The following is a 20,472-nucleotide window of genomic DNA, read 5'->3' on the forward strand; positions in this document are numbered from 1 at the left end:
GAGATGAGCCCTGGGTTTTCTTTGGAAAGAATGATGCTAAAGCTGAAACTCCAGTATTTTGGCCACCTCATGCGAAGAGTTGACTCATTGGAAAAGACTCTGATGCTGGGAGGGATTGGGGGCAGGAGGAGAAGGGGACGACAGAGGATGAGATGGCTGGATGGCATCCCTGACTCTATGGATGTGAGTCTGAGTGAACTCCGGGAGTTGGTGATGGACAGGGAGGCCTGGCGTGCTGCGATTCATGGGGTCGCAAAGAGTCGGACACGACTGAGCGACTGAACTGAACTGAACTGATATCATTTTCTAAATATATTGCTTGAATTCTTTTCTAAACTTTTCTTCTGAGGAAGCCAAACTAAACACAATTAATATTTTTATATTGATTCAGTAGAAATTGTTTATACACTCTTAAGACACTGATCTTATATGGATTGTTTTTGCTACAAACATCTTGCTTCACTTTGTATTTTGGAGCTGGATTGTTTGTATATGACTTCTTACAGGATGCTTCCATAAATTTGCTTCCAAAGGGAGGTAGGATTAATAAAAGCAGAGAAGAGGGGAAAAGGAGGTTGGGGAAAGTGAGAGCTACAATGAAGAGGTAAAAATTCACCTGAGATGGGTTACAAAGAGAACATGGGTTCTAGAGAGAAGATTTTATGAATAAGAGTATTGGTAATTAATATTTGAGAGTATCAGTAGGGGACAGGTTTTAGAGGATATTTAATGCTTGACTCATAGGTATGCACTTTATCTTATAAAAGTAAAAAAGAATCTACTGGAGATCTTTATTTTTCTCTATGTTTTTCTTCCTTAACTACTTTAGAGCTCATATCCTGGTAGTTTAATAGTTTTCATGAAAATGGCACAGATGTTCAACAGATTACAATTCAATTTAACTACTATTTTACTTTGATGTTCTTTTGGTTCTTATATTCATTCAAGAAAAGAAATCATTTATGATTTTTCAAAAAAGAAGATTAATATGTGTAAAGTGAGAAGAATGCTAAAACCTTTGATCTAAAAATTTATATTAACATCATAAATAAAAGTACTTTTAAAATACTAATTTTTTAGTTATAAGGACAGCTTGAACTACCCAGCTTAACTTAGTCTATTATTCTACCCATGTATGTGCTAAATGATATTACTTCACACTACTTCTTTTGATGGAAAATATATTTCTTTATGGTACCTCTCTGAGAAAGTTTATGATACAGGAAAATCTGGCTGTTACATAGAACATTTCTCTAAGGATTTAAGAACTGACTACATTGGGCAGATTCCAACTGCAAGACTGGATTGCCAAAACTAAGTTATATGAAAAAACCAGAATGGAATGTAAGATAGTTTTTTCAGTCTGCTTATAAACAGATGTGCTGATATTTTATATCAAATCTTTCTTTTTTAAAAATGCAGAATTAAGGGGTATATTTATACAGTATGTCTTGTTTAATAGCATGCACATTTTAAAATTTCAATTTACTTAAACAAGAATTTGTTGAATGGTCACTCTGCACTGAGATTCAAAATTAATGCCTTTTTCCTCACCGTCTCCACAGCATTACATTCATAGATTTAGCAAAATGCTATGACAATTATGTTTATACAAGTGTTAAGAATTTTTTATTCCTTTGCTAAATTACACATTCTTTGAGGAGAAGGAATTTTTTTAATCTCCTCAATGACCTAATATTGTACTTTGAAAACATATTATTTGAAAAATATATAGTCAGTAGATCTGCTAAAAAATATTCAACTTTATTTATTATTAACTTTATGGTATGGTTTTGTAGTTTTAATGGTTTCACTTGTCAATATCACCATTTCTGGAGGAACACACAAGAACCTGTGAGGAAGAAGATATTCTTTAGCAAGTTAGGTTAAACAAGATGAAAACCACGGGCTGTCTTTATCCTCCTCCAAGATATTCAATGAAATCCAACAGTTTACACTAAGTAAGTGAACTCTAATGAAATAATTTCATGTTCCTAGTACTCTTGCCTAGAAAATCCCATGGACGGAGGAGCCTGGTAGGCTGCAGTCCATGGGGTCGCTACGAGTCAGACACGACTGAGCGACTTCACTTTCACTTTTCACTTTCACACAATGGAGAAGGCAATGGCAACCCACTCCAGTGTTCTTGCCTGGAGAATCCCAGAGCCTGGTGGGCTGCCATCTATGGGGTCGCACAGAGTTGGACACGACTGAAGCGACTTAGCAGCAGCAGCAGAGTAACTGGTGGCTTTCCATAGTTGACAGATTTATTTTAAAATTCAAAGCATTTAAAAATATATATACTGATAAATAATTTCTCTAAGGAAACGTTTAAGTAGCATATTCAAATTATAATAAATAAATGATACGAGAATCAGACACCCAAAATATTTATTGCTTGAGCACGTGGACATTGATGTTAGACGATCTAAGTCTGAACCACAGTTCTTTCAATTATTCATCTCTGTGACTTTTACAAATTATGTAATGTTTGTAAGACTCAGTTTCCTTTTTTTTTGTAAAATGATCAAACTAATATCATCTTTCAGAGTTGCTCCAAAGAGTTAAATGATTATCTGCTCCATATTAAAGACTCACTAAATAGGAGTGATCGTATTATGTTTGTTTTTATCGTTTTTATTCTAATTTTTGAATATTAACTAGAATACTAATTTAAGTACTTTTATTAGTGCTAAATTTATTGTTGGAATAGACAAATTAAGATTGGCTGCAGACATCCTTGTTTCGACATTTTTCTTTTCTAAATGTGTTTACTTTAGAAGTTTAATGAAAACATATTACAGGCATTTGACCTCCATTAGAACGTTAAACCAAATTAAAATTTTAGGAGCTATAAATTGTGATTAAGAACCCAATGTAAAATCTTCTGCTCTAATTGGAAAGGTATTTTGCATCTAAACATTTTAATTTATAACCTTAAAGTTATAAAATTAGTATAACATTATCAGAAAACATTTAAACTATTATATTCATTTAATGCATTTATTTTTTATCTAATTTCCAATTAATTATTTTAACATCACTGCAAACTTGTATAATGATTTCTCCCTTTGTAATTATCTTTCAATTTTGCTGTAAATCAGAGTGACTATAATCTATCAGTCAAACTAGGACATTTTTGAGAGTTTAGAGGGAACTATTATTAATCATGCCACATCATGACGTATAAACTGGAAAGACCTGAGCAGAGACATATAATCACCCTGTATACAATCTTCATATCCATGTAGATGTACCATAATTTATTAGCAATTTTCTTATTGTTGAGAATTAAGAACATTCAATTTTTTCAAAATGTATCTTTCAATTTAAAACAAAATCAAACTGTTCCCCCAGGATTTGTGAAATATAATAAAAGGAATCCAGGAATTTATACAATCTTTGTGTATTTCCATATATAAAAAGGAATGTAGATAATATTCTTCTACTTCATATTTTCTGTGAAGACAAAAATGAAATAATGTATCTAAAAGCCTGAGATATGCTAGGTTCTCAATAAATGATGGTCTTTAACTTTTTGAGAAGTTGTTATTCTCAATTTTACTGTAATAATTTTCACCACTGACTTGGTTAAGGCATTCAGATTATACTATAGAGTTCACATCTAAAACTAAAGCTAGTAATATAACACTTAAAACTGTAACTTTCATATTCTAGGGTTTCATGACTTAACTACTATGTAGATTTCTTGTATCTAAAAAAACAAACAGAAAGCAGGAAAGAAAAATGAAACCCAAATCTATTTTTAATAGAGAAAATTAATAAATCTCTAGTATAACTGATCAAATAAAAAAGAAAAAAGACACAAAACAGAGAGCATCACTAGAGAACTTATAGAATTAAAGGGCTAATAAAATAATATGGAAAATAAGATGCCAATAAGTTTGAAAACATATGAAATACACATATTCCTAAAAACACAAACTACCAGAAATGATTCAAAGAAAAGTTGATAATTTGAATAACACTATAGGTATTATAGTAGGTAAGGAGCAATGGCTGTGCTTTGCTGGAGCAGCCATGAAGAGATACCCCACGCCCAAGGTAAGAGAAACCCAAGTAAGACAGTAGGTGTTGCAAGAGGGCATCAGAGGGCAAACACACTGAAACCATACTCACAGAAAACTAGTCAATCTAATCACACTAGGACCACAGCCTTGTCTAACTCAATGAAACTAAGCCATGCCCATGGGGCAACCCAAGATGGGCGGGTCATGGTGGAGAGATCTGACAGAATGTGGTCCACTGGAGAAGGGAATGGCAAACCACTTCAGTATTCTTGCCTTGAGAACCCCATGAACAGTATGAAAAGGCAAAATGATAAGATACTGAAAGAGAAACTCCCCAGGTCAATAGGTGCCCAGTATGCTACTGGAGATCAGTGGAGAAATAACTCCAGAAAGAATGAAGGGATGGAGCCAAAGCAAAAACAATACCCAGCTGTGGATGTGACTGGTGATAGAAGCAAGGTCTGATGCTGTAAAGAGCAATATTGCATAGGAACCTGGAATGTCAGGTCCATGAATCAAGGCAAATTGGAAGTGGTCAAACAAGAGGTGGCAAGAGTGAATGTTGACATTCTAGGAATCAGCGGACTGGAATGGGTGAATTTGACTCAGATGACCATTATATCTACTACTGTGGGCAGGAATCCCTCAAAGAAATTGAGTAGCCATCATGGTCAACAAAAGAGTCCAAAATGCAGTACTTGGATGCAATCTCAAAAACGACAGAATGATCTCTTTTTGTTTCCAAGGCAAACCATTCAATATCACAGTAATCCAAGTCTATGCCCCAACCAGTAACGCTGAAGAAGCTGAAGTTGAACAGTTCTATGAAGACCTACAAGACCTTTTAGAACTAACACCCAAAAAAGATGTCCTTTTCATTATAGGGGACTGGAATGCAAAAGTAGGAAGTCAAGAAACACCTGGAGTAACAGGCAAAGTTGGCCTTGGAATACGGAATGAAGCAGGGCAAAGACTAATAGAGTTTTGCCAAGAAAATGCACTGGTCATAACAAACACCCTCTTCCAACAACACAAGAGAAGACTCTATACATGGACATCACCAGATGGTCAACACTGAAATCAGGTTGATTATATTCTTTGCAGCCAAAGATGGAGAAGCTCTATACAGTCAGCAAAAACAAGACCAGGAGCTGACTGTGGCTCAGACCATGAACTCCTTATTGCCAAATTCAGACTGAAATTGAAGAAAGTAGGGAAAACCAATAGACCATTCAGGTATGACCTAAATCAAATCCCTTATGATTATACAGTGGAAGTGAGAAATAGACTTGAGGACCTAGATCTGATAGATAGAGTGCCTGATGAACTATGGACAGAGGTTCGTGACATTGTACAAGAAACGGATCAAGACCATCCCCATGGAAAAGAAATGCAAAAAAGCAAAATGGCTGTCTGGGGAGGCCTTACAAATAGCTGTGAAAAGAAGAGAAGTGAAAAGCAAAGGAGAAAGGGAAAGATATAAACATCTGAATGCAGAGTTCCAAAGAATAGAAAGAAGAGATAAGAAAGACTTCTTCAGCGATCAATGCAAAGAAATAGAGAAAAACAACAGAATGGGAAAGACTAGAGATCTCTTCAAGAAAATCAGAGAAGGAACATTTCATGCAGAGATAGGCTCAATAAAGGACAGAAATGGTATGGACCTAGCAGAAGCAGAAGATATTAAGAAGAGATGGCAAGAATACACAGAAGAACTGTACAAAAAAGAGCTTCACGACCCAGATAATCACGATGGTGTGATCACTGACCTAGAGCCAGACATCCTGGAATGTGAAGTCAAGTGGGCCTTAGAAAGCATCACTATGAAAAAAGCTAGTGGAGGTGATAGAATTCCAGTTGAGCTATTCCAAATCCTGAAAGATGATGCTGTGAAAGTGCTGAACTCAATATGCCAGCAAATTTGGAAAACTCAGCAGTGGCCACAGGACTGGAAAAGGTCTGTTTTCATTCCAATCCCAAAGAAAGGCAATGCCAAAGAATGCTCAAACTACCGCACAGTTGCACTCATCTCACAAGCTAGTAAAGTAATGCTCAAAATTCTCCAAGCCAGGCTTCAGCAATACGTGAACCGTGAACTTCCTGATGTTCAAGCTGGTTTTAGAAAATGCAGAGGAATCAGAGATGAAATTGACAATATCCACTGGGTCAGCGAAAAAGCAAGAGAGTTCCAGGAAAACATCTATTTCTGCTTTATTGAGTATGCCAAAGCCTTTGACTGTGTGGATCACAATAAACTGTGGAAAATTCTTCAAGAGATGGGAATACCAGACCACCTGATCTGCCTCTTGAGAAATTTGTATGTAGGTCAGGAAGCAGCAGTTAGAACTGGACATGGAACAACAGACTGATTCCAAATAGGGAAAGGAGTACGTCAAGGCTGTATAGTGTCACCCTGCTTATTTAACTTATATGCAGAGTACAGCTTGAGAAACGCTGGACTGGAAGAAGCACAAGCTGGAATCAAGATTGCTGGGAGAAATATCAGTAACCTCAGATATGCAGATGACACCACCCTTATGGCAGAAAGTGAAGAGGAACTAAAAAGCCTCTTGATGAAAGTGAAAGAGGAGAGTGAAAAAGTTGGCTTAAAGCTCAACATCCAGAAAATGAAGATCATGGCATCTGGTCCCATCACTTCATGGGAAATAGATGGGGAAACAGTGGAAACAGTGTCAGACTTTATTTTTCTGGGCTCCAAAATCACTGCAGATGGTGATTGAAGCCATGAAATTAAAAGACGCTTACTCCTTGGAAGGAAAGTTATGACCAACCTGGATAGCATATTCAAAAGCAGAGACATTACTTTGCCAACAAAGGCTCGCGTAGTCAAGGCTATGGTTTTTCCTGTGGTCATGTATGGATGTGAGAGTTGGACTGTGAAGAAGGCTGAGCACCGAAGAATTGATGCTTTTGAACTGCGGTGTTGGAGAAGACTCTTGAGAGTCCCTTGGACTGCAAGGAGATCCAACCAGTCCATTCCGAAGGAGATCAGCCCTGGGTGTTCTTTGGAAGGAATGACGCTAAAGCTGAAACTCCAGTACTTTGGCCACCTCATGCGAAGAGTTGACTCATTGGAAAGACTTTGATGCTGGGAGGGATTGGGGGCAGGAGGAGAAGGGGACGACAGAAGATGAGATGGCTGGATGGCATCACTGACTCGATGGACATGAGTCTCAGTGAACTCTGGGAGTTGGTGATGGATAGGGAGGCCTGGCGTGCTGCGATTCATGGGGTCACAAAGAGTCGGACACGACTGAGCGACTGATCTGATCTGATCTGATAGGTATTATGGAAATTAAATTTGTAATTAAAACTTTCCCATAAAGAAAAGCTCAGGCTTGAATGTTCCACTTGCAAATTCTATAAATACTTAGGGAAGAAATAATTCCAATACTATACAATTTCTTACAGGAAATAGAAGATGACATTTCCCAACTATTTTAATGAGGCCAGTTTTACCTTGATACCAAAAGCAGAGAAATTATAAGAAAAAAATTTCAGGCTAATATGCCTCATGAATATAGATGGGAAAATCCTTAGAAGATACTATCAAATCAGAGGCATTCATGTATAAAATGCATAAAATTTCATGACCAGGTAAGTTTATTTATATCATTGTGGCAATAGATATTATTTTAAAAAGCAAAACAAAAACTTTGACAAAACTCAACATCTATTGACAACGAAAATTCTGAGCAAAACAGATACCAAAGATTGGCTATATTCTAAGGTGTCCCCAAGATCTCTTCTAGAAGTGTGCTGCTGCTGCTGCTTAGTTGCTAGTTGTGTGGGACTCTCTGCAGCCCTATGGACAGTAGCCCCCTAGGTTTCCCTGTCCATGGAATTTTTCTGGCAAGAATACTTGAGTGTGGTGCCATTTCTTACTCCTGGAGACCTTCCAGACCCAGTTCAGTTCTGTTCAGTCGCTAAGTTGTGTCCATATCTTTGCAACCCCATGGTCTGCAGCACGCCGGAATTCCCTGTCCATCACCAACTCCTGGAGCTTACTCAAACTCACGTCCATCGAGTCAGTGATGCCATCCAATATCTCATCCTCTGTTGTCCCCTTCTCTTCCTGCCTTGAATCTTTCCCAGCGTCAGGGTCTTTTCCAATGAGTCAGTTCATGCCATCAAGTGGGTGAAGTATTGGAGTTTCAGCTTCAGCATCAGTCCTTCCAATGAATATTCAGGATTGATTTCCTTTACAATTGACTGCTTTGATCTCTTTGCAGTCCAAGGGACTCTCAAGAGTCTTCTCCAACACCACAGTTCAAAAGCATCAATTCTTTGGTGCTCAGCTTTCTTTATAGTCAAATTTAACATCCATACATGACTACTGGAAAAACCATAGCTTTGACTAGATGGACTTTTGTTGGCAAATTAATGTCTCTGCTTTTTAATATGCTGTCTAGGTTGGTCATAACTTTCCTTCCAAGGAATAAGCATCTTTTAATTCCATGGCTGCAATCACCAACTGCAATGATTTTGGAGCCCTCCCAAAATAAAATCTCTCACTGTTTCTATTGTTTCCCCATCTATTTGCCATGCAGTGATGGGACTGGATGCCATGATCTGAGTTTTACGAATGTTGAGTTTTAAGTCAACATTTTCACTCTCCTCTTTCACTTTCATCAAGAGGCTCTTTCATTCTTCTTCTCTTTCTGCCATAAGGGTGGTGTCATTTGCATATCTGAGGTTGTTGATATTTCTCCAGGCAATCTTGATTCCAGTTTGTGCTTCATCCAGACCAGGATTTTTCATGATGTACTCTACATATAAGTTAAATAAGCAGGGTGACAATATATAGCCTTGACATACTCCTTTCCCAATTGGGACCAGTCTGTTGTTCCATGTCCAGTTCTAACTGTTGCTTCTTGACCTGCATATAGATTTCTCAAGAGGCAGGTCAGATGGTCTGGTATTCCCATCTCTTTCAGAATTTTCCACAGTTTGTTGTGGTCCACACAATCAAAGGCTTTGGCAGAGTCAACAAAGCAGAAGTAGATGTTTTTCTGGAAGTCTCTTGCTTTTTCAATGATCCAACAGATGTTGGCAATTTGATCTTGGTTCCTCTGCATTTTCTAAATCCAGCTTGAACATCTGCAAGTTCACAGTTCACCTTCTGTTGAAGCCTGGCTTGCAGAATTTTGATCATTACTTTGCTAGTGTGTGAGATGAGTGCAATTGTGCGGTAGTTTGAACATTCTTTGGCATTGCCTTTCTTTGGGATTGGAATGAAAAGTGACCTCTTCCAGTCCTGTGGCCACTGCTGAATTTTCCAAATTTGCTAGCATATTGAGTGCAGCACTTTCACAGCATCATCTTTTATGATTTTAAATAGCTCAGCTAGAATTCCATCACCTTCACTAGCTTTGCCCATAGTGATGCTTCCCAAGGCCAACTTGACTTCGCATTACAGGATGTTTGGCTCTGGGTGAGTAATCACCCAAAAGTGGGATCCTCACCCAAATGTGGGATCAAACCCACATTTCCTGTGTCTCTTTCATTGGCAGGCAGATTCTTTACCACTAGTGCCACCTGGAAGCCCCTATAAGTTTCATTGTTGTTCAGTCTCTTATTTGTGTCCCACTCTTTGTGACCCCATTAACTGGAGCATGCCAGACTTCCCTGTCCTTCACTATCTCCTAGAGCTTGCTCAAACTAATGTCCATTGAACTGGTGATGCCATCCAACAATCTCGTCTTCTGTCATCCCCTTCTCCTTCAATCTTTCCCAGCATGAGGGGCTTTTCCAGTGAGTCAGCTCTTTGCATCAGGTTACCAAAGTATTGGAGTTTCAGCCTCAGCATCAGTCCCTTAAAAGAATATTCAGGATTGATTCCTTTTAGGATTGACTGGTTTTATCCTTATAGTCCAAGGGATTCTCAAGAGTCTTCTCCAACACCACAGTTCAAATGCATCAGTTCTTTAGCACTCAGCCTTCTTTATGTTCCAATTCTCACATCCATACATGACTACTGGAAAACCTATAGCTTTGAGTATATGGACTTTTGTTGGCACAGTAATGTCTCTGCTTTTTAATATGCTGTCTATGTTTGTCATAGTTTTTCTTCCAAGGAGCAAGCGTCTTTAATTTCATGGCTACAGTCATTATCTGCAGTGATTTTGGAGCCTTAGAAGTTTATGCCTTTGCAAAATCTTCTCCTCTTGAGTACTGGTAGGACTTGTGCTTTGCTTCTGATTAATGGACTGTGGCAAATAGGATGTCATTCTCTAAACTATAGTATGTTATACACCTGTCTCTTAGTAGGATGTTCACTCTACTCATCTGTTTGTCCTGAAGAAACAAGATGCTGTGTTGTGAACTACGTATGGAGAGGGTCACCTGACTGGGGATGGCACTAGTATTTAGGATCAAGAATGGCCTCTAGCTGCCAGCCAGAAAAATGCTGGGGCTCACAGGTTTGTGACAGCAAGGAAATGAATTCTGCCAATAAGCTGAATGAGGTTGAAAATGGATTTTTTTTTCCAGTTGGGCCTCCAGATGAGATTATAGGCTGAGTGTTGCTTTGATAGTAGCCTGGTGAAAATCTCAAAAAGTGAACCCAGCTATAGCATGCCTAGATTCCTGACTCACATAAACTAAAAGATAACAAATGTATATTGTTTTAAACACTAAGTGTGTGGTGATTTCTTGTACAGAATTATAAAACTGACACTGATTCTGGTATCTGAAATTGGGATTCTGCTGTAATAAATTCCTAAAAAATGTGGAGTGACTTTGGAGTCAGGAAGTGGTCAGAGACTGCACAACTATTGAAGAGCATTATAGAGAAAGCTTAGATTTTCTTGAAAAGTTTGAAAGTAGGAATCTAAGCTTTGAGAACCCTGTTGGTAAGAGCTTTAAAAGGAAGTGAGAAATAAGTTATTTAAAATTTCCTCAGCCTGATAAAGGGAATGTATTAAAAAATAATATTCAGGATTGATACATACATACATAATGGTGAAAGTCTGAATGCTTTCTCCTTAAGATTGAGAAAGGCAATGGTGTCTGTTTTCACCTCTTCTATTCAACATTATATAGGAGGTTCTAGCCAGGACAATAAGGCTAAAGAAATAAATTAATGAATTATAGATTGGGAAGAATGAAATAAAACTGTCTTTATTCCCAGGTGACAAGATGATTTACTAGAAAACTGCATGCTTTCTTCTTCAAATTTAGAAAATATTTATTAGTAACATTAAATGAATCTATTTAAAGCTGCAGGATTTAAGGTCAACATACAATAAGCAATTGTATTTTTGTAATAAATAAATCACTTATAATTACCCCCAAACATAAAATACTTGGAGTAAAATAGATATGCACTACGTTTAGGGAAAGGAATACTCAATATTTTTGACATGTCAATTCTGCCCAAATTTATCTACAGATTCAATACAACTATTATCAAAATTCCATAAGGTTTTCATATTTTTGTAGAAACTGGCAAGCTGATTAAAAAAATATATGGAAAAGGAAAGAGAATAGAAGAGCCCAAATAATTTGATAAAGAAGAAAAAGGTTGAAGGACTCACATTCCCTGACTGTGTAAATTATTACAAAGCTACAGTAATTGAGATAGTGTAAAACTGGTATTAGGAGAGGCATATAGATTAACACAAAAATATAGAATCCAGAAATGGATCCAAACACATAAGATCAACTGACTTACAAAATAGATACTCAGATAATTTTATTTACAAAAAAGGATAAAATTTTCAACAAATGGTACTGGAACAAATAAAATGCAATAAATAAAGAAAAAAGAGAAAGCACAACACACACACACCATACATATAAACAAAAAGCAACTTTAAATGGATCATAGACCTAACTGTAAAATCAAAACTACAAAAGGTCCAAAGGAAAGCTTAGGGGAAAAATCTTTATAACTATGATTTATCAATAGTAAAGATCTCTTAGATAGCAACAAGGAGAATAAATAATAAAAAATTATAAATAGGGCCTCATCAAAATGAAAATCTTTTGATCTTTGAAAGTCACTGTTCAGGAAGTGCAAAGATAAGTCATAAGAGCAAATATTTGCAGTTTTAAAATCAAATTAAATTCTAACTAAAGGTATCTGATTTTTAGCCAGAATTTATAAAGAATTTCTATAATACAATATTAAAGAGAACTCAATAAATATGAAAAAAAACCTGAACTTTTATCAAATAAGCAATAATATTTTAAAGAAATACAAGGAAAGAATTTAATTTGATTTTAAAACTGTAAATTAAAACTACAGTGAGTTATAACAGAGATACTGTATCTATTAGAATGGCTAAAATAGAAAAAAAATTAAACAACTGATAGTATCAGATCCTGACAATAATAAGGAATAATGGAAAATCTAATAGATTGCTGATGGGAATGCACAATGAATAGCTATTTTGAAAACAGTTTGGAAATTTCTTATAAGGTGATACATACACGTACCTCACTATGCAGAAAACTACTCCTAGGTGTTCGCTTAGTAGAAGTGAAAACAGATGCTTACACAAACACCTGTACCGAAATGTTTATAGCTACTTTATTCATAATAGCTCCAAACTAGAAACAACTTAAATATCTATCAAATGAGGAATATGTAAACAGCTTGTGCTATATTCATACAAAGGAATTCTACCTAGAAATAAATGGGAATGTAGTAGAATTCTTGAAATGGCAGGAATAAATCTTAAAATCACTGTGGTAAGTAAAAACACACAAAGTATGGCACTATTTATATGATATTTTGGGAAAGGCAAAACCATGGGAATTTGATTTTTCTTTTGAGTAATTTTTTCTCCTAAATTGACTTTTCTTTTGAGTAATTTTTTAAATGAATTATCAAACTTGCTTTTAGTGTTAGACATTTTTTGATGAAATTGGTTATATTCATTTATCTTTTGAAAAGTTAAATGTATGAAAGTAATTCAGAGACATAGTCAATAAAAGTATAGATTTTAAGCTTTTGTAATTTATTATCTGACTTCCACCCCCAAAGACCTGATGATGATTCCTAAATACAATGAGCTATTAGAATTAAAGAACTAGAAATCAAAACAATTAGTCATCTGCCCTGGATTATGACTTAAGTCAATGACATATTTATAGTCTTTTTGTGATAAGTCAGCAATATTTATTTCTTTTATGAGAAAGTTGCATTTTGGTCTAAGTTTTTTGAAGAATACTTTTCACATTTTTTTTTCTGCACCATATTTTACATTTGAGGTAGAAAATTTGTATCTTTCAATCATAGTTTGTTCCTTAATGCTCCACACTTTCCACTAAAGGCCTCAAATTATTTCACTAACCATTCACTGTAAAGAGCCTTATCTAAACTTATCCTTTTTACCTTCTATTTCATTTCTTGTCTCACTTACATCCCCTTTTTATGATCTATAGAGAAACCATGCCCACTGCTACCTATCCTCAACCCTACAGGAGAAAAATTTCCTGTTAAATGCCTTTTGATACACTTCTTTTGTCTTCTGGAAACACTAGATTGATTAATTGAACTTTAGTTTCTCCCTGTCTCCCTTCTCTATGTGGACAAAGGACTGAAGGAATTTTCTCAAATCCTTCTGTCAGTTTTTGTATAATTAAAATATCAGTCTTACTTTGCAACTCATTACCTGCATCCCAACACCACTGAATAAATTCAACCACTTTCAAATATTACTACACCTTTCACTAGACTTTCTAGATTTTTTGGTTAAATAACTTTAACATTCAGGTTCATGACTCACCGAAGCCATTCATGTCATAGTTTCTTGACCTATTTGATTCCACAGTACACTCTATCACTATGACATAATTGTAATTTGAAACATGGCCACATGCTGAATTTCACTTTCCCATGGCATTGCTCTACTAACAGATCGTAACACACAAATACCCTACTTCTGGTCACGGCATCTTTACCATCCATGTCTTCCATTTGGCTATCCTCATAGAATTAATATTTTCCCTCTTCATGTAATCACTGGTGCCTAAATAGTCCTTTTTTTCGGATCATACTTGATTCATTTTCCAGCTTGAACCACATTATCAACTAATTTCATGCACCTTACACTCTTGTGCTTTCTTGAACTTTCATCAGAACCGTGATGCTAATTTTTCAGCACGACCACAACTAATTACTGTTTTCTTAGTTTTGGTGCTTTTCCATGGAATGTCACCTGATAGCCACAAAAAATGATATCGTTTGCTGTAAAGTAATGCCATCTGTGCCAATTAGGCCTTCACTGTTACTCAGCAATGCTTTAATCATCTTTTGTTGAACTATTCTGACTTGATTATTCTTTACCAATATTCTATCAAATTGAATTTTAAAGACAGCATTTAAAATTCATTTACTATGTGAGCTTCTTTTATCTTTATTCTTTTATCCCTGGAAACACAAAGATAAATAAAATGTGATGACTCATACTCACTTAGAAATGGGATTGACACTGGCTTCAATAATTGTTAAACACTTACAGCACTTTATGTTTTCTGGAAATTCTTGTACACCTAAAATTAGAAAAAGAGTACATGAAAATATACTAAACTATAGTTTAACATTCAGAATAATACATAGTGTAAACACCATATGGATAATCATTAAGTAAGAATAAAAAATAATACATTAGTGTCGTATAGTACATGTATACATTTTAAAAATAAAATGTGAACACTAAGTTATATTTTATGAAGTAATAATTGGAAATTAGACAAAAACTGAGAAAAATTTAGTATAAGATAGATCTTGGCTATTTACTAATCTAAAGAAAAGAATAGTTGGGCTTATTTAGTTATCATAGAAACCAACAAAAGGAAGGGCAAACCAGCAGATATAAGAAAACAAAATAAAGTCTTTGCTTGCTCCTTTCATTTTATAAGATTGGGAAGACTGAACATGCACAATGGAAAGACATCTAAGGAAAAATCATAAATCAATAGATATCCCCAAACGATTCAGAAGCCCTAAAACACTTTATACAACTCGCCCTGGCTGGCACACAGTGCACTCTGCATCTGCCTGAGAGGGTGACTAGGTGAGCAGCCCTTCCTGGAATCCTCTCTGGAGTCTCTGAGGTGGCCAGATGGCTGATTGCCCTTAGAGAGCTGCTCATCTGCTGTCACAGCTGTGCTGTTGGCTTTGTGACAGGAAACACGAATTTTTCTTACTCAAAATCAGTAAGCCACAACTTAATCCATAAATGTGATAGTCAGAGGAATAAAAGATGCAGTGGATGTTACAATCAGTATATAAAAATGAGTTAAATAGTTGGCCTCCATAACCATAAGTTCCACATTGACGGATTAACAAAGAGGCAGGTAGGAAATATTTTTTTTAATTAAACCTCAGAAATTTCCAGAAAGCAAAACTCAAATTTGCTACACACTGGCAACTATTTACATAGCCTATATATCTCATTAAGTATTATAAGTAATCTAGAGATGACTTAAAGTACACAGGTGTATGTGTATAGGTTCAGTTCAGTTCAGTTGCTCAGTCGTGTCCAACTCTTTGAGACCCTATGGAATGCAGCATGCCAGGCCTCCCTGTCCATCACCAACTCCTGAAGTTAACTCAAAGTCATGTCCATTGAGTTGGTGATGCCATCCAACCATCTCATCCTCTGTCGGTCCCTTTTCCTCCTGCCTTTAATCTTTCCCAGCATCAGGGTCTTTTCAGATCAGTCAGTTCTTCACATCAGGTGGGCAAAGTATTGGAGTTTAAGCTTCAACATCAGTCCTTCCAATGAATATTCAGGACTGATTTCCTTTAGGATGGACTGGTTGGATCTCCTTGCAGTCCAAGGGACTCTCAAGCGCCTTTTCCAATACCACTATTCAAAAGCATCAATTCTTTGGCACTCAGCTCTCTTTATAGTCCAACTTTCATATCCATACATAATTACTGGAAAAACCATAGCTTTGACTAGATGGACCTTCGTTGGAAAAGTAATGTCTCTGTTTTTAATATGCTGTCTACATTGGTCATAACTTTTCTTCCAAGGAGCAAGCATTTTTAATTTCATGGCTGCAGTCACCATCTGCAGTGATTTTGGAGCCCCCAAAAATAAAGCCTGCCATTATATCCCCATCTATTTGCCATGAAGTGATGGGACCAGATGCTATGATCTTAGTTTTTTGAATGTTGAGTTTTAAGCCAACTTTTTCACTCTCCTCTTGCACTTTCATCTAGAGGCTCTTTAGTTTTTCTTCACTTTCTGCCATAAGGATGGTGTCATCTGCATATCTGAGGTTATTGATATTTCTCCTGGCAATCTTGATTCCAGCTTGTCCTTCCAGCCCAGCCTTTCTCATGATGTACTCAGCATATAATTAAATAAGTAGGGTGACAATATACAGCCTTGACGTACTCCTTTCCCTATTTGGAACCAGTCATTGTTCCATGTCCAGTTCTAACTGTTGCTTCCTGACCTGCATATAGATTTCTTGGGAGCAGGTCAGGTGGTCTGGTATTCCCATCTCTTTAAGAATTTTCCACAGTTTGTTGTGGTTCACACTGTCAAAGGCTTTGGCAGATTCAATAAAGCAGAAGTAGATGTTTTTCTGGAACTCTCTTGTTTTTTCAATGATCCAGCAGATGTTGGCAATTTGATCTCTGGTTCCTCTGCCTTTTCTAAAACCAGCTTGAACATCTGCAAGTTCATGGTTCACATATTGCTGAAGCCTGGCTTGGAGGATTTTGATCATTACTTTACTAGCGTGTGAGATGAGTGCAATTGTGCAATAGTTTGAGCATTCTTTGGCATTGCCTTTCTCTGGGATTGGAATGAAAACTGATCTTTTTCAGTCTTGTGGTCACAGCTGAGTTTTCCATATTTGCTGGCATATTGAGTGCATCACTTTCACAGCATCATCTTTTGGGATTTGAAATAGCTCGATTGGAATTCCATTACCTCCACTTGCTTTGTTCATAGTGGTGCTTCCTAAGACCCACTTGACTTTTCATTCCAGGATACCTGTCTCTAGGTTGGTGATCACACCATCATGATTATCTGGGTCGTGAAGATCTTTTTGTATTGTTCCTCTGTGTATACTTGCCATTTCTTCTTAATATCTTCTGCTTCTGTTACATAGGTTGTATGTAAATATCCCACCATTTTATATTCTTTCCACCTCTTCTTAATGTCTTCTGCTTCTGTGCATAGGTTACATGTAAATATCCCATCATTTTATATATGGGACTTCAGCACCTGTGGATTTTGGTATCCATAGGGCTTCTGGAACTCATCCCTCATAGTTACTGAAGAATGACCCTAATAAGCCCTACAAAAGTTAGAAGAGAAAATGGCTATAAGAAGCCATTGCTATATCCCTGCAGTACTGATTGGTCTCTAGTTTTGAAACTATTGGGCTTCCCCAGTGATTCAGCAATTAAGAATCTTCCTGTAAATCAGGAGGTGCAGGTGAAGTGGGTTCAATTCCTGGGTTGAGAAAATCCCCTGGAGGAGGAAATGGCAATCCACTCCAGTATTCTTCCCTGGAGAATCCCACGGACAGAGGTACCTGAAGGGCTAGAGTCTATTGCGTCACAAAGAGCTGGGCATGACTAAGTGACTAACACTTTTCACCTTGAAAATATTATTAAGCATGAAGCTCTAGTCCTGCCAAGTACTTCATATCTGACAGAAGGATAAGGAACAGTTTGTGGTAGGATTTAGATGAATTTTTTGATGATAGATAAATGGGAAAGTAAATCCTCACCTTCCTAGATTCTAGGAAGGTGATCTAGACCACCATGTTCATAGGATCTTGAGGTCGAGCAAAGCAGCAGGAAGATAACCAAACCAAACAAGGTCATTTGCCACTGAAAAGTCAGGGTATGAAAGTGTTGTGGGGATGTTTCTCAGCCACTTCTTCCAATGTGAAAATTCATCAGAAACTATGCTATCCTAAAATTACTGCTGAAGTGTCTGGTTTCTTAATGAAAACTCAAGAAGTCTTAGGAGTGCCATTATGTATGAATTGGATGAGAAAAGCAATTCTTTTTTTTTTTTTTTGGAAAGGTAGTAACACCTAGAGCTGCCCTTATTAACTAGATGTTAACAAAATGGCACTGAAGTCAATAAGGTAACCTTTGAACTATCCTCAACATTTCTCCTGAGTATTCATAATCACTCAGGATAGCTTCAACCAAAAAGGGTACAAGGCTTTTTCTTTTCTTCTTTTAGCTTTTTCAGTTCAGTCACCAATCTGGGCTCATTACAAGCCGGTATGCTGATGCCTTATCTCCACAGGTGCCTGCCTTTTGGCTGATATTGGCTGAAATTATGTGTAAACCAAGATATGGGAGCAGAAGCAAACTAGAGTAGGATTTTAAAGAAAAGACTATATCTCTTTATCTTCTGCTGAAAATGGAATCTCCTGCTGTGGTGAAATGTTACCACATCATTTGTTAAAAACTTGTATTATACTGTTTAAAGTTTAAACTTAAAAAACCATTCAGAGTTGAATCTGTTGAATTAAAATGGAATCCCATAAGTGAGTTGGAAGATAGAATGGTGGAAATAATTGAAGCAGAGAAGAATAAGAAAAAAGAATGAAATGAGGACAGTCTTAGAGACCACTGAGACAACATGAAGTACACCAATATTCAAATTATAGGGAAGCCCAGAAGAAGAAGAGAAAAAGAAACGGTATGAGAAAATATTTCAGGAGATTATAATCTAAAACTTTCCTAACATGGGAAAGGAAATAGTTGCCAAAGTCCAGGAAGCCCACAGGGTCCCATACAAGAAAATGCAGAGCGAAACACACCAAGATAGATATTAATCAAACTAACAAAAATGAAACACAAACAAAAGTATTAGAAGTAGTGAGGGAAAAGCAACAAATAGCATACAAAGGAATCCCAATAAGGTTAACGATTGATCTTTCAGGAGAAACTCTACAGGCAAGAAGGGAGTGGCAGGATATATTTAAAGCAATGAAAAGAAAAAAAACCAACAACCAAGATTACTGTACCCAGTAAGGATCTTATTCAGATTCTAAGGAGAAATTGAAAGCTTTACAGATAAGCAAAAGATAAGAGAATTCAGCACCACCAAACCAACGTTACAACTTCTAAACTTTACAACTTCCTTTACAGCTAAAGGAACTTCTCTAGACAGGAAACATAGAAAGAAAAGGCCTACAAAAACAAATCCAAGACAATAAAGTAAGTGGTAATAGGATCATACATAGCAATAATTACCATAAATATAAAAGAATTAAGTGATCCAACCAAAAGACACAGATTGGCTGAATGGATACAAAAACAAGACCTCTGTATATATTTTCTACAAGAGACCCGCTTCAGGCCTAGGGACACATAAAGACCAATGTGATGGGCTGGAAAAAGATATTCTATGCAAATAGAAATCAAAAGAAAGTGGAAGTAGCAATACTCATATCAGGTAAAATAGACTTTAAAATAAAGACAGCTATAAGAGACAAGGAAGAATACTATGAAATCATCAAAGGATCAATCCAGGAAGAAAATATAACAATTATAAATATATATGCACCTAACATAGGAGGACTTCAATACGTAAGGCAAATACTAACAAATATAAAAGGGGAAATCGATAGTTACACAGCAATAATGGGAGACTTTTAACACCACACTCACACCAATGGACAGATCATCCAGACAAATTAAAATTAATAAGGAAACATAAGCCTTAAATATCACATAAAATCAGATGGACCTTAATTGATGTCTACAGGACATTCCATCCAAAAACAGTAGAATATACTTTTTCCCCAAAAGCACACAGAACATTATCCAGGATAGATCACATCTTGGGTCACAAATTAAGCCTTGGTAAAATTTAAAAAATTGAAATTGTATCAAACATTCTTTCTGACCACAAAAAGACTAGATATCAATTACAAAGGAAAAAAACTATAAACAACAGAAGTCCAAGAAGGCTATACAATATGCTTCTAAATAACCAAGTGGTCACTGAATAAATTGAAGAGGGGAAAAAAGAAAAAAAACCTAGAGACAAATGACAATGAAAACAAGACAATTCAAAACCTATGAGATACAGTAAAAGCAGAACTAAGAGGGATGTTTATGGTAATAAAAGTCTACCTCAAGAAATTAGAAAAACATCAAAGAAATAATCTAATCTTACACTTAAAGGAACAAGAAAAAGAAGAAGAAAAAAATTGTCTAAGTTAGTAGAAGGAAAGAAATTGTAAAGATCAGAGTAGAAATAAATGAACAGAAAATGAAGGACACAATAGCAAAGATCAATAAAACTAAAAGCTGGTCCTTTGAGAGGAGAAACAAAATTGACAAACCATTAACTAGATTCATTAAAAAAAAAAGAGGGAGAAGATTCAAATCAATAAAATTAGAAATGAAAAAGAAGTTATAACAGACAACACAGAAATACCAAGGATTATAAGAGACTACTAATAA

The 20,472-nt window shown here is 36.2% G+C and overlaps 1 protein-coding gene across 3 annotated transcripts in view; it reads right to left on the reverse strand.

Annotated features, from left to right (window-relative positions):
* Positions 1 to 20,472, reverse strand: part of LRRC7 (leucine rich repeat containing 7) — a 433,465-nt gene that overhangs the window by 294,964 nt on the left and 118,029 nt on the right. For all 3 annotated transcript variants that reach the window (XM_055585502.1, XM_055585503.1, XM_055585504.1), the window contains one exon: positions 14,477 to 14,555. In XM_055585502.1, coding sequence (XP_055441477.1) covers positions 14,477 to 14,555 — 79 coding nt within the window. The remainder of the gene's footprint in view (positions 1 to 14,476; positions 14,556 to 20,472) is intronic.

This window comes from Bubalus kerabau, chromosome 6 (genome assembly GCF_029407905.1).
Source record: "Bubalus kerabau isolate K-KA32 ecotype Philippines breed swamp buffalo chromosome 6, PCC_UOA_SB_1v2, whole genome shotgun sequence".
Taxonomy (NCBI): Eukaryota; Metazoa; Chordata; class Mammalia; order Artiodactyla; family Bovidae; genus Bubalus; species Bubalus kerabau.